The 12,618-nt window shown below is 39.6% G+C and overlaps 1 protein-coding gene across 50 annotated transcripts in view; it reads left to right on the forward strand.

The window, feature by feature from the left end:
- ZNF438 (zinc finger protein 438) overlaps positions 1-12,618 on the forward strand; it is a 183,289-nt gene that overhangs the window by 88,389 nt on the left and 82,282 nt on the right. For 27 of the 50 annotated variants that reach the window (XM_081553915.1, XM_081553894.1, XM_081553875.1 and 24 more), the window contains 2 exons: positions 5,212-5,289; positions 9,169-9,264. In XM_081553915.1, coding sequence (XP_081410041.1) covers positions 9,236-9,264 — 29 coding nt within the window. In that variant the 5' untranslated portion in view covers positions 5,212-5,289; positions 9,169-9,235. Of the gene's footprint in view, positions 1-5,211; positions 5,290-9,168; positions 9,265-11,265; positions 11,384-12,618 lie in introns of all 50 variants that reach the window. The other 23 variants (XM_081553912.1, XM_081553905.1, XM_081553900.1 and 20 more) reach the window with 2 other exon arrangements.

The raw sequence follows: 12,618 nt of genomic DNA on the forward strand, positions 1-12,618 counted from the left end.
TCAAACAAAGGTTTTATAGTTGTTGTAAATATGCTAAAAGAAATAAAGGAAGCAGTTAGAAAAATGGATGAAAAGATGAACAATATTAACAGAAAGGTGGAAATATTAAAAAATAATCAAATGGATATCCTAGGGCTGAAAAATATGACATCTGAAATTAAGATTTGAGTTTAAAGAGCAAAGTAGGCACAACAAAAAATAAATAACTAGAACTAGTGAACTAAAGGACAGTTCAGTGGGAAAATATACAGTCTCAGAAAGGAAAAAGAATGGAAAGAACAAAACAGCTTAGGAGACATAGGATCAAGTCACTTCATCTAACATACATGTTGTTGGAGTCCCCGGAGGAGAGAATGAGAAAAGCAATATTTGAGAAAATAATGACCAAAGGTTTTCCAAACTGATTAAAGATAGCAATCTACAAATTCAAGAAGCACAGGAAACTTAGTGAACCCCAAGCAAGATTAATATGAAGAAAACCACACCTAGGTATAACTTGGTGAGACTTGTGAAAACCAGCTATGAAGAAAAAATCTTGAAACAACTGAAAGAAATAAGCCCCACTACCTTCAAAGAAGCAGCAGTAAGATTGGTGGCTGCCTGTCCTACAGGCATTATTAAAATCAGAACATTAAGGAATGGCATCTGTAAATAAATGCAGAAAGGAAAAATACTGCCAACCTAAAGCTCTGTACCCAGCAAAAATACTTTTTTAATGAAGGCAGAATAAAGATGTTTTTAGACAAAAGGTGGGAAATTTTATCACAAGTAGACCGATAGTGCAATAATACTACAGGAAGTTATTCAGTCTGAAGAAAAGTGATCCCAGATGAGCCATAGAACCTCAGGAAAAATGAGGAACCTAGGGAAGTCTATGAATAAATATAAAAGATTTCAGACCATTGAAAGCAACAATGTTAATGTTTTGTGGGGCTTTGAACATAAGTGGAAATAAAATATTTAAAATTAGTAGAACATAAGGCCAGTAGGTGTAAATGAAGTTAAACTGACATTTTTTGTCTTATCCAGGAAGTGGCAAAAGTCATCTGAAATCAAGAAACTATTTATAATCTCTAAGATAATTGCTAGAAATACTACAAAGATGTTTAAACGAAAAGTTTACCAAAGGTAAAATAAAATAATACAAAATTGAGTATCGAAAAAAGAAGACTAAATGAAGGAAAAAGAACAGAAGGAATGAATAGAAAATTTATAACATAAAAGTATCTTTAAGTATAATTAAATTACATGTAAATAGGCTTCTTCTTCCAATTAAAGCCAGAAATTTTTGGACTAGATTTTTTAAAAAGACAACAATGTATAGTTAAGACATAAGACATATTTCACATAAAAGGATATGGAAAAAAATAAAAGATACCCTATACAAATACTGACTAAAGGAAATCTTATATGTTAGTATCAGACAGAGTAGTCCTTACGGAAGGATGAATTATGGGATGCTCTATAATGATAAATGATCAATTCAGTAGGAAGACAGAACAGTGCTAAATTCATATGTTCCTAACAGCATAACTTGAAAATACATAAAGCTAAGATTGACAGGACAAAAAGGAGAAACAGACGAATCATAGTTGCAGAATTTTGCAACCTTCTTTCAACCACTAATGTAACAAGCAGATTTTTAACATGATTGTTAAAAGTGTAAGGTGACAGAATATTTAAACAATGTTATTAACTTGACCTATTGCTATTTATAGAATATTATTCCCAACAACTGCAGAATACACATTCTTTTCAAGCATGCAAGGAATTTTTACCAAAATAGAACATGTACTAAGCCAAAAGCAAATCTCAACAGATTTCAAAGGAGAACATATAGTATATGTTCCACAATAGAATTAAGTTAGAAATATATAACTGAAACATTAAAAAACCCTAAGTTTGCATGGACCACAGGTCAAAGAAATACAACCATGATCAAAATATATTGAACAGTATCAAAACTTGTGAGACACAAAGTAATGCCTAGGAAGTATTGGATAACTTTAAATGCATGTTTTCAACATAAGGTATAATTTTCCATCTCAAAAAGCTACAAAAAGAGGTGCAAACTAAACTCAAATAAACTAGACAAAGCTCAGATTAACAATATGTCCTTTTTTAATACCATACTGTTAATTTGGGCCTTCTCTTTCTTTCTTAGTAAGCGTTTGTCAGTTTTATTAACATTTTCAAAGGAACACAGCATGTGGGATCTTAGTTCCCTGACCAGGGATTGAACTTGAGCCCCCGCATTGGAAGCATGGAGTCTTAACCATTGGACCACCAGGGAAGTCCCTGTAACTTTGATCTTACCCCCAGATTTCTTCCCTTTCCTCCCCAGAAATTTAAACCTGGTTCTTGTAGGTAGTGCCAATTTTTTTTTTCCCCACAACCACCTCAAGAAATTTTTTTTTTTTAATTTTTCTAAGTCTATAGATTTTAGAGGGAGGGTGATGTGTTCCTTTGCTCTCTACTGTCTGTTCGGGGATCGAGGTGCCACCTTTGTGCATCAGTTCCTTTTCTTCTAACTCTTATGCTGCCATCTCCCCTTTCTAAGGCTTGTTATTGGTTGATTTCCAAGAGGGCCATCACTCTAACTTCCTCAGTCATGTCAACATCACACTTGAAACTGTCCTCTCCACACCACACCATGTAATTATATCTGTTTCTTCTAATTCATGTTTTGGGATTTCTGACACTCAGAACTCATTATTCTTTAAGTTGCTCAGTTCTGTTAGAATCATTTCAAGATCTCAGATGCTGAAAGCCCCTTTCTCTTCTCTAACTTTTTTCTTTTAAGCCCTTAAATTCAGATATGTCTTCATTTATGTACTGTTTCTCCACCTCTCCTTCCCTCCCTACTTCCTTCCACTCTCTATCACAGTAAATGGCCTTGCTATTGTCCTTAACTCCCTCAATTTTACATCCTTACACACAATAATTTTTATCTGTATCCATCACCCATCCTTTCTTCCATTTCTAACCATGAAGAAAGAACAATTTCCCCTCTTAGCATGGCTAACTCTACCTTCTCTTGACTTTGCTTCATTATTAATCCCTTTTCCTTCCTTTTACTCTCATTAAAAAGAAAATAGTAACTCATATTGAAGATTCAGGTTTGCTTTCAAACTATGCAAGGCCTCTTAAAAAAGTAATATTTGGTAGTTAATTCCATTTCTCCTTTTTCTTTAATTCTTCCATTTTTTTTTCTTTTATTGCCCTCCTGAAATTTCTTTCTAAAATCATGAGTGACTGTTAAGTTATTCTTAGTCCTCCTTCTGCTCTGAAAACACAAGACAGGATGCTTCGTTCTTTAGCTTGACTTCATTGATAGACATCAGTTTTTTGTGGAAAGCATGCTTATCAAATAAATAAACCTTTTTGGAGGTAAGCAGACTTTCCTATTGATTTGCTGTAGCAAGAGTGACCACGCAGATAACAGGGGGTGGAGGGCTGCTTTAGGAAATGAGTGTAGGGTTTTTATTGATTATGTTTGGGCTTTTAAGTTCTAGGGTGAGATGTCAGAAGTCAGGTGAGTCTTTGGAGTGGTCAGTTTCTTAAAGGGATGCACACAATGCATGGTTGTGATTGAAAGGCAAAGTCTGTGGAGGCTGAGGATGCTGCACTTGTGACTGACTGGATGGTGGTAACTCGTCCAGCCCTCAGTCCTGCCTACCTGATGGGGTGGTTATTCTGGTTCTCATTTTCAAGCATACTTTTATTGTATTTTTGACTTTTTAATTCTTTGCAGTTGCCCTGGTTTCTTCTTATCCTGACTGTTGTAGTAACAAAACAGGTCTCACTGCCTTTTTAGTCTTCTCATAGTAACTCTAAAAGCAGAACCATCTTTCTAGAATATAAATTAGAAAGAGTTTTCTACTGAAAACCCTTGATGGAGCTTTTTATGTACAAGATAAAACCACATACACTGAAGGTAGTATTCAACCCTTTCACAACAGGACCTCAAGCCCACATTCCAGTCCTTGTCTGTCTGCTGGTCTGTGGATCTCCTGTTCCCTCTCTCCCTCCTGCTTTTCCTCCCTCTTCCTCCCCCACCTACTTTTCTCATCCTCACCACCAAACTACACTCTTGTTACAGAAGCATATTGACTTTCCTGAGCTCACACACTGTATTATGGCCTCTGTGCCTAAAATAAAGTAGTTTTTGTTTCTTCTTGGAATATTGTTTCCAAACCTTACCTTTATCTGATTGCTAAAACTCCTGTCTCTTTTAAAACTGAATTTAAGTGTCACCATTACAGAGTATGTTACTTTGCCAGGACTACATAACAAAATATTGCAGAGAAGTGACTTCAACAACAGAAATTTGTCTGCACAGTCTTGGAAACTAGGCATCTGAGATCTAGGTGTCTGCAGGCTTGATTTCCCTGGGGCTTCTCTCCTTAGCTTCCAGGTGTCCATCATTTTGCCGTGTCCTTATGTGGTCTTTCTCCCGTGTCCTCATGTGGTCTTTCTCCTGGTGTGTCTCTGTTTCCTAACTTCCTCCTCCTATAGGACACCAGTCATATTGGATTAGGGCCCACCCTAAAGGCTTCATTTTACCTTAGTCACCTTTTAAAGGGCTTTATCTCCAAATACAATCACATCCTGAGGTACTAGGGTATCGAGGCTTCAACACATGTATTGGAGGGGGGAAGGGGTTGGAAGACACAGTTCAGTCCATAATACAGAGCCATCACATACTTTCCCTGTAGAAAGTAACACCCCCTGCTCCCCCCAAATCCAGTAGCACTTTGTACCATTTTTAGCGTTTACTGTGTCTGCCTTGATGTGGAGTTAGTTATTCATGTTCTTCTGTCTCTGGTGGTTTGTGGGTTTCCTGAGGATGGGAGCTATATCTTACTCAACTTCACCTCTCCCTGCTCTCCATGATAGAGTACTGAGTAGGGCTTGATTGGTGGCTAGATTTTAAATGATCCAGTGTAAATCAGGCTTAAATATATTATTTTCCAGAACTTTTAGGAGATTGACATATAAACATAGGAAGGAAATGTGTTATACCTCCTATTTTAGAAGTCTTTGAGCATAGCTTGAAATTTTTATTTTAGGTTCTTAAATTATACCTAAGTATCAGTTTTATAGAACTAAATATAACTCTTATGATCTTTAGGTACAGTCATCTAATTAGCTTCTGTAAGCTACCTATCAATTCTTTCAGTTTCATACTTCCATTACATTTGTTTTCAGATAAAGATGAATGCCATGTCTCAGCCAGCACTGAAAACGTGAAGTTTAGAAGACGTTTGCTAAGTCGAGTCAACTCAAGTAAGTCTGCTCGCATCGCTCAGCACAAGCTTAAGACTGATTTAAAAATGTGAAGAATTTAGTTCACCACCTTTGATGATTTCTCAAGGCTCAATTGCTCAGAATATCTTACAGTTCCCTTGCATATTGAATCATTGGTCTTGGAAGATATTGGAGAGAAGATTACTCGCTAGATCTCATGTGCTTGTTGAAAATATAATGTTTAAACTCAAGGTATTACTTTAACAATGAGAGTAGCACCTCAGGGCCATCCTTTATTTTGTATCAAGTCTAGGTATCAATTCCCAACTATGGGCCAAATTTAATGTTTCTAAAATGGTTTTCCATTGTAGCAACTATGTTTTTAGTTTCTTAAGTCTGGCTTTTCCGAATATGTTCTTGATCATTAAAGGGAGATATTTAGTAATTATCACTGGAACCTTAAATACGTAGCTATTTATCCAAAAACCTAGCTTTGAGATGTCATCTTAACCAATCCCTACTATTCTAATTATCTCCTCATGGTTTTTGTCTTCATTCTGTCATCTGTCCTATTTTCACTGCCCTACAGATCTGCATGTAGAGCCACTCCAAAAATTTTAAAACGCTTCAGTGCCACCTCACTCACTGCTGATAGAATCCATGCCTTTGCCTGCATTCAGAGCCCTTAATCAAGCTCCTAAAATATCCCCATCTTTAGCCAGCTGAGCTCTCTTGTTGTTCTCTGAAATCTCATTGTTGTTCTTGCCTCTACATCTGGACTTGGACTGTTTTTGTTAGTGTTTCTCTGTAATGTCCCCTGCTCCTCCCTTTCTGGTTTCTCTGCCTGTTGAAATCTTGTGCAAACCTTCAAGGCTGAGCTCAGGTGTGGACTCCTCCACGAAGCTTCCCCTGATCACTCCAGCTAGAAGCACGAGCTTTCCCTCTCTCTGCTGACTTCACCCAGGATTTTGTTTTTATCACTGTTTCAGCATATTTTACCCTGCCACTTCAGTGTGTGTGTTGGTGTCTGTCTTATCTCCCAGGGAGGTTATGAGGACCAGAAAATCAAACATCTTGTCTAACATAGTTTTGTCTTGCACAGCATTCAATATAGTCTTTAACAATGCTCAGTATTCGTTTAACAAATTAAGAATGTGCCTGGGCTTTTCTCCCATCCTCCCCTCTATCTTACATCCTTACAGACACACATGGTCCATATTCATGCAACCGTTCATTCTTGTCCTGTCCCCCTGGCAGACCTCCACGCTGCCATCTTGTCCTGGGAAAACAGTGACCGTGGTGTAATTAGCAAGACACAGTCAGTTCCCAGCCTCAGAAATAAACTGTGGTCCCAAAGTTCATGTCCAATTCCATTGTTTGGAATGCAGAAAACATTTTTCCACAAAAACAGTTATAAATAGTCATTAAGTTTCTCAGTCCACCCTCCCAAGATTGTGTAACTCGTAAGTACTGATGCAGTCACCACATATCACACTGTTTATAGAGCAGAGATCCCCAACACGTGGGCCACTGGTACCAGTCCGCAGCCTGTTAGGAACCAGGCTGGACAGCTGAAGGTGAGCCACGGGCAAGTGAGGAAGCTTCATCTGTGTTTATAGCTTCTCCCCATTGTTCCCATTATTGTCTGAGCTCAGGAAAGCAAGCTGAGGGCTCCCACTGATTCTGCATTTTGGTGAGCTGTATAATTATTTCATTATATATCACAATGTAATAATAATAGAGATAAATGTAATGTGTTTAATCACCCAAAACCATCCGCCTGCCCCATTCTGTGGAAAAATTGTCTTCCCCCAAACCTGTCCCTGATGCTGTAAAGGTTGGGGACTGCCATTGTAGAGAACCTCTGACTCTGAATATGGAAGCATATCTCTTATGTCCTGGAAGCAAAACAGGGACTTCTTGGGCAGCCTGAGCAGTAGGAAGTCTGAGCGGGGGCTCTGGCAGAGGCCTCCCATATTAAATACCCTCATGACAGTAGCTTTTGGGTTTCCAATGTTTGCATAAGAGACATTTAGCTCTAGGTCACTGGTACTCTCATGTCCTCTGAATTGAGGGCAGGGAGGCACTTGTTCTCCTGACCTCCCCCCCCTCCAGTAGATGAGGGTGGTAAACAGGGCTTCAGTTGTCCTGTCACATGGGGGGTCATTCTAATTTGGGTGTGTGGGAGTTGGCAATATCTTTCTTGAGCTTGGCGTGATTTGTTTCATAAACCTATTAACCACTTCACCTTCATTAGTGTGATCTCTTTTCTCTCACAGCCTGGCAACTTATACAGTAATTTCCCCCAGTTTGCATTTAATGGAAGGAGACCATTGTCTGTTCATGGACCAAGTCTAACTCATAATCGTAACTGAAGTTATGTGCAGAAGGAATATGACCTTTAGCTTAAGCATAAAGCATTTAATAACCACCCACATATGCAATAACATAACCCCAGTTCTGCAGGGTTGTGCCAACAGCCAGAGTCACATATACCATACTTATTGGCACATAATTCTCCAGCATCTCATTGAAATTTGAAGGAGTCTAAATTATGCTATGCACTTTAATATTTTTAGCATTGAATTTGATAGTTTCTGTATTTTTCTGGTAGCAGACCCATGCCTGCCTCCTGACAGGAGCAGCTCTCCTTGCTCTGAGTTTATGCTCATCTCCTGCCCATTTCTGCAGCCCCCCGCCTCCTCTCTGGGCCCATCCTCTGCTGGTGTCAGTGCATGAGCACCCCCACACCATCCTCACCCAGGGGAGCCAGCAGATAAGAGATGAAAGGAGTTAGAATTTTAGTTCTCCTGTGACGCTGACACACCAGGTGATCCTAGAGGCTGATGTGGAACGTGAAGGCTGCCAGGGTATCCACACTCAGAAGTCTCAAACTTTGCATTAGTGGAACACATTTCTCATCTCTTTGGTGTGTTTTAAATAATTTATGTTTGGCAAAATTGGGCCTTGTTTATTAGATGGCAGAGAATAAATTCAAGATGAGATGTTTTGATGTGACCTGTCCCCTTTAAAAAAGGATTCAACGTCGTGGATTTAAAAAAACAAAGAACCACTCTCTTGGCTGTTTTGTAATAGTTCTTATGTGACAGCACTTTCTGCTATGGCCTTGTTTGCCTGTGACAGTTTATTGTTGTGTTATCAATATCTCCACTTTTTTTAAATATAAAACTTAGGTTTTCGTTAATCATCCAAATGTTTAACTAGGTGATGAATGGTCTGCTTAGACTTGAGGGAGCCTGTAGGAGAAAGGGGAGAGAAGGGAACTAAAATCTGTTGAGTACTTCTCTGCACTATGTCCTTTATGTGTCTTTTAGGATCTTGCCTCCATTTTACAATGGAGGAACTTGGGCTTTAGAAATGTTTAAAAAATGAATCTGAGGTCAGAGGTCTAGTTGGTGATAGATCTGGGTTTCAATCCCAAATCTGATCATCTCACTATTTAAACAGCCTGATCCTACAAGCCCACATGCCTTTTATTTGTTGGGAAAGATCAGTAACTTGAAATTGGAGGTCGGAGGCAGATTTGGGTGTACTAAGTTTCGCCTTCCCCACTAACACCCAAAGCTGCTCTCAGGTTCAGTTCCTTTATCTGTCCTATGGGAATAAAACCCATTTTACTGACCATTTGAGATTGTTGTGAGAATAATAAGCTAGTGAATTTCAGTATGATTTTATAGGTATAAAACCCCATAGAAGAATGAGAGATTTTTAATTCAAGAGAAAAACTAATAAAAACCTTAAAACATTAAATGAGATGACTTGGACAGATTTTGTGGTATTTCACGTCTTAAGATTGCTCTACAAAGCTTCCAAAACAACATTTGTCAGTTTTATAATCCCTGCCACCGTGATGTGCCAAGCTGCATCCCTGAAATAGGTATCTCATCCCTGATTTAGGTATCTCAGTTGCAGCAGAGAGAGTCCTGGCAGCATCCCAAGGACCCCGTTTCACTCACCAGAAGAGATGATTCGTTTCTGCACCATATCAAACAGGTCTGGACTCTAGTAGATACTGAAGAAATGTTTGTAGCCAGTGAGGACCTGAAAAATTCTAAGGCTGTTGAATAGTTATCGATGTATCAGACTAGCAGTAATGTTAATGTTCTCAGAACAATTTATATTTTTGAAGTTTTTAGTAAGCCTAAGTATGAAAGTTACCTTTTGTAAATGTGCTTTCACAGAATTGCTGTTCAAAAGTTGTTCCAGATTTCTGGGCACCTTTCATAGATTACAGGATGGTGAATACTGAAAGACAGCTCTGAGCTGTTGTCATCCAGTTATACTTCTTTCAAGTATACAGAGAAGAGATAAGAAATGTAGGGAACTCATTAAGTTATAAGGACAAGACTATGAATGAAGTGGCCACGAGGCTGGGAAGTACCAAGGTCATGTCCTAGGCTTAACCCAAACCTTTACCCCATTAAAGCCCTAAGTCTAAAGATAAATGCTTTCAGAAGACCAGCTGAGACCATGGAAGGATGGTATTAGAACAGTGCTCAGATATGGATCCAGAAGACTGCACTCAGTCAGCCTTGGACCAGGTGTGTGTAGGAGTCTTCCCCATCTGGCACACATCCCAAGAAGGGTCCCTGGTCCTGAGGTGCTGACTTCCACCTGACTTCTAGGGCCAGCCCTGAATCTGCCTTCTAGGTGTGGTGGATGGACGCCTCCAGAAAGGGAAAGGAGACATAGCAAGCAAAGAGCACACACACAGCAGACACTGTGGCCCAGTTTGGTCCATCACTAGGGACCACGTTTGGCTTGCACAGTGTTCGTTTTCAACATGAATAACATTCTTAACGGGTATTATTCTAACTAGTTCCTAATTGGATTTTCTGTTAACCCCTTTAATGTGCACATCCAGATTTCTGGGTTTTCTAGAAAACTGTAAGATGTGACAGCTTTAGACCTGCCATTCGAGGTGACTGTCGTCCGTTAGAGCTGGTGAGGAGCTGCCTCTATGAGATGAGTGAGAGCTTTCCAGTTCTCACAACCTGCCCCCCTGCAACCCCCACCCTTCACTGTTGGTTTTCCTTAAATAGAATTGAGAGGAAAGTTAAATGTTACCCACCCTGCCATTTGTGTTAAAATTGAAAATAACAGGTTGATAGGATAGCATATTTCAGTATACGTGAGAGACTGTTATTCTTCTAGGACTATTGTTTGTAACAATGTACCATAAACTGGGTGGCTTTAAACAACAGAAATTTTTTCTCTCACTGTTTTGGAGGCAAGAAACCTGAAATCAAGGTGCTGGCAGAGCCCTGCTCCTTCAAAGGCCTCTCAGGGGATCCATCTTGCCTCTTCTAGCTTCTGGTGGCACCACGCATTCCTTGGTTTGTGGCTGCATCACTCCACCCTCTACCCCCATCTTCTCATTACTGTCTTCTCTGTGTCCAGACTTTCTTCCTGTAAGGGCAGCCATCATATTGTAATAGGACCTACCCTATTCCAGGACAGGGCTTCCCTGTTGGCTCAGTGGTAAAGAATCTGCCTGCCAATGCAGGAGACATGGGTTCGATCCTTGGGTTGGAAAGATCCCCTGGAGAAGGAAATGGCAACTCACTCCAGTATCCTTGCCTGGAAAAATTCCATGGACAGAGGAGCCTGGCGGGCTACAGTCCATGGGGTCACGGGCTTATGACCTCAGCATAACATTTTGGGGAACACAATTCAGCCCATAACTGATGGCATGTTTCTTGGTGGAGCACAGAATAATTGTTTAAAGGCAGAGGTCCGTGGAGCAAAGTACCTGGAGTCATACTTATACCTTTGCTCTGTCATCTGGGCAGTTGCTCACCCCTCTCAGTGCCTCCTCCCCCTCATCTGCAAAATGAGGATGAAGGGACCCACCTTCCCCTACCCACCTGGTAGGGTTGAAGTGAAGACAAAATGAGTTAAAACCTATAAAGCACTTGGAACAGTACGTGGCACATACTCAGTTTCAATGAACTGAACTATTAATTATCTTCATTGTTATTTGTGTTTACTCAGACACGATTTCTATGCATACAAGGAGTTTCTGTGCCAAAAAGCTATTATTTAAGATAGCGTTATGAAGCAAACGATGGAGAAAGTAGAAATAAGAGATAGAAATGCCGCATGAAAAAAAGTAAGTCAATAAAAGAGAATGCGAGAGACTGGAATTTTAATAAGATTTATATTTTGTACAAATAAAATAAATATAATACATTGATAATGTTTAGCCTCCTCATGCTATTGGATTACCTGCACAGCCTCTAGATGCACTTGAAACTGATAAAAGACCCAGATAGGAACTTTAGACTCGGAGGCTTAATCGTTGACTGTGGGCTGGTGAGCACAGTGCCCTGGAGGTGATATTGGAAAGGTTAGTCCAGGAGGAGCATCCAGAGACACATGACTTCTAAGCGTCCCACCTACTTCCTTGGAAGCATCTTGTTACTGTCTCCCTCTTTCCCATAAACCCTTGCATTGAAATTATCCTGATATCCAGGCTCTAGATCAGAGATTGAGGCTGAATAATTCTTTACGTTTAAGCCCTACTTTTCTTCCAAAGGGAACAAATATTTTGAGATACATTATTTTGTTTTTCCACATAGCTTTTATGCAAGACAACCATACAACTTGAAGTTTATTAAAAACTAAGAGCCCTGATAGAGAAGGTTTAAAGAGATGACAAGACTTTTTGAAGTCCCTGGATGAAATTTGTTCTGCAGGTTAGGGGCTACTGGATTTGTAAAACTATAGAACATATATATCTCTTTCTCCAAGGTACACTGCCCTGAAAAATGAGAATATTCAGATAAAATCAAAGTATTTTACCTAACTGGCGAAAGGGACATATGTGTATGCTATCTATGATTTGCGATTTTATTTTAAAAAAGAAATTAGGCTGTTTAATTTTTGGCAAAGAAGTGGTGTTGTATCATAGTAATTTGGAACACTTCAATTAAATGATGAATTCATCAGAACTCCTTCAGTTGCAAATGCAAGAAGGCCAGCTCAAGCCAGCTTATGAAAATCAAAGGAACTCAATTGTTTATATAACTATGGTTTCCAGAGGTGTATCTGGCGTCAGGCATGGCTGCAGCCAGGAACTCAAATGATCTCAGCTGGACTCTTTCGACTCTGCTGGTTTCTTTGTTCATCATTCTCCAGACAGCATGTGATCAGGAAGATGACTGGCCAGCAGCAACTTGGTACTGTCATAGTCTCAGTTTAGCAGACCCAACGGAAAGAGAATTCATTGGGCCAAATGCCTCACTACCTGCCTTAAAGAAGATGTGAATTGACTCTCCTTAACCTCATGTGATGAATACTCACTGAATCCTAGCCAAGGATTTATATTCCCAGGTCTGCGGTAGA

This window comes from Giraffa tippelskirchi, chromosome 13 (genome assembly GCF_054371585.1).
Source record: "Giraffa tippelskirchi isolate mGirTip1 chromosome 13, T2T-mGirTip1v1.2.pri, whole genome shotgun sequence".
NCBI lineage: Eukaryota > Metazoa > Chordata > Mammalia > Artiodactyla > Giraffidae > Giraffa > Giraffa tippelskirchi.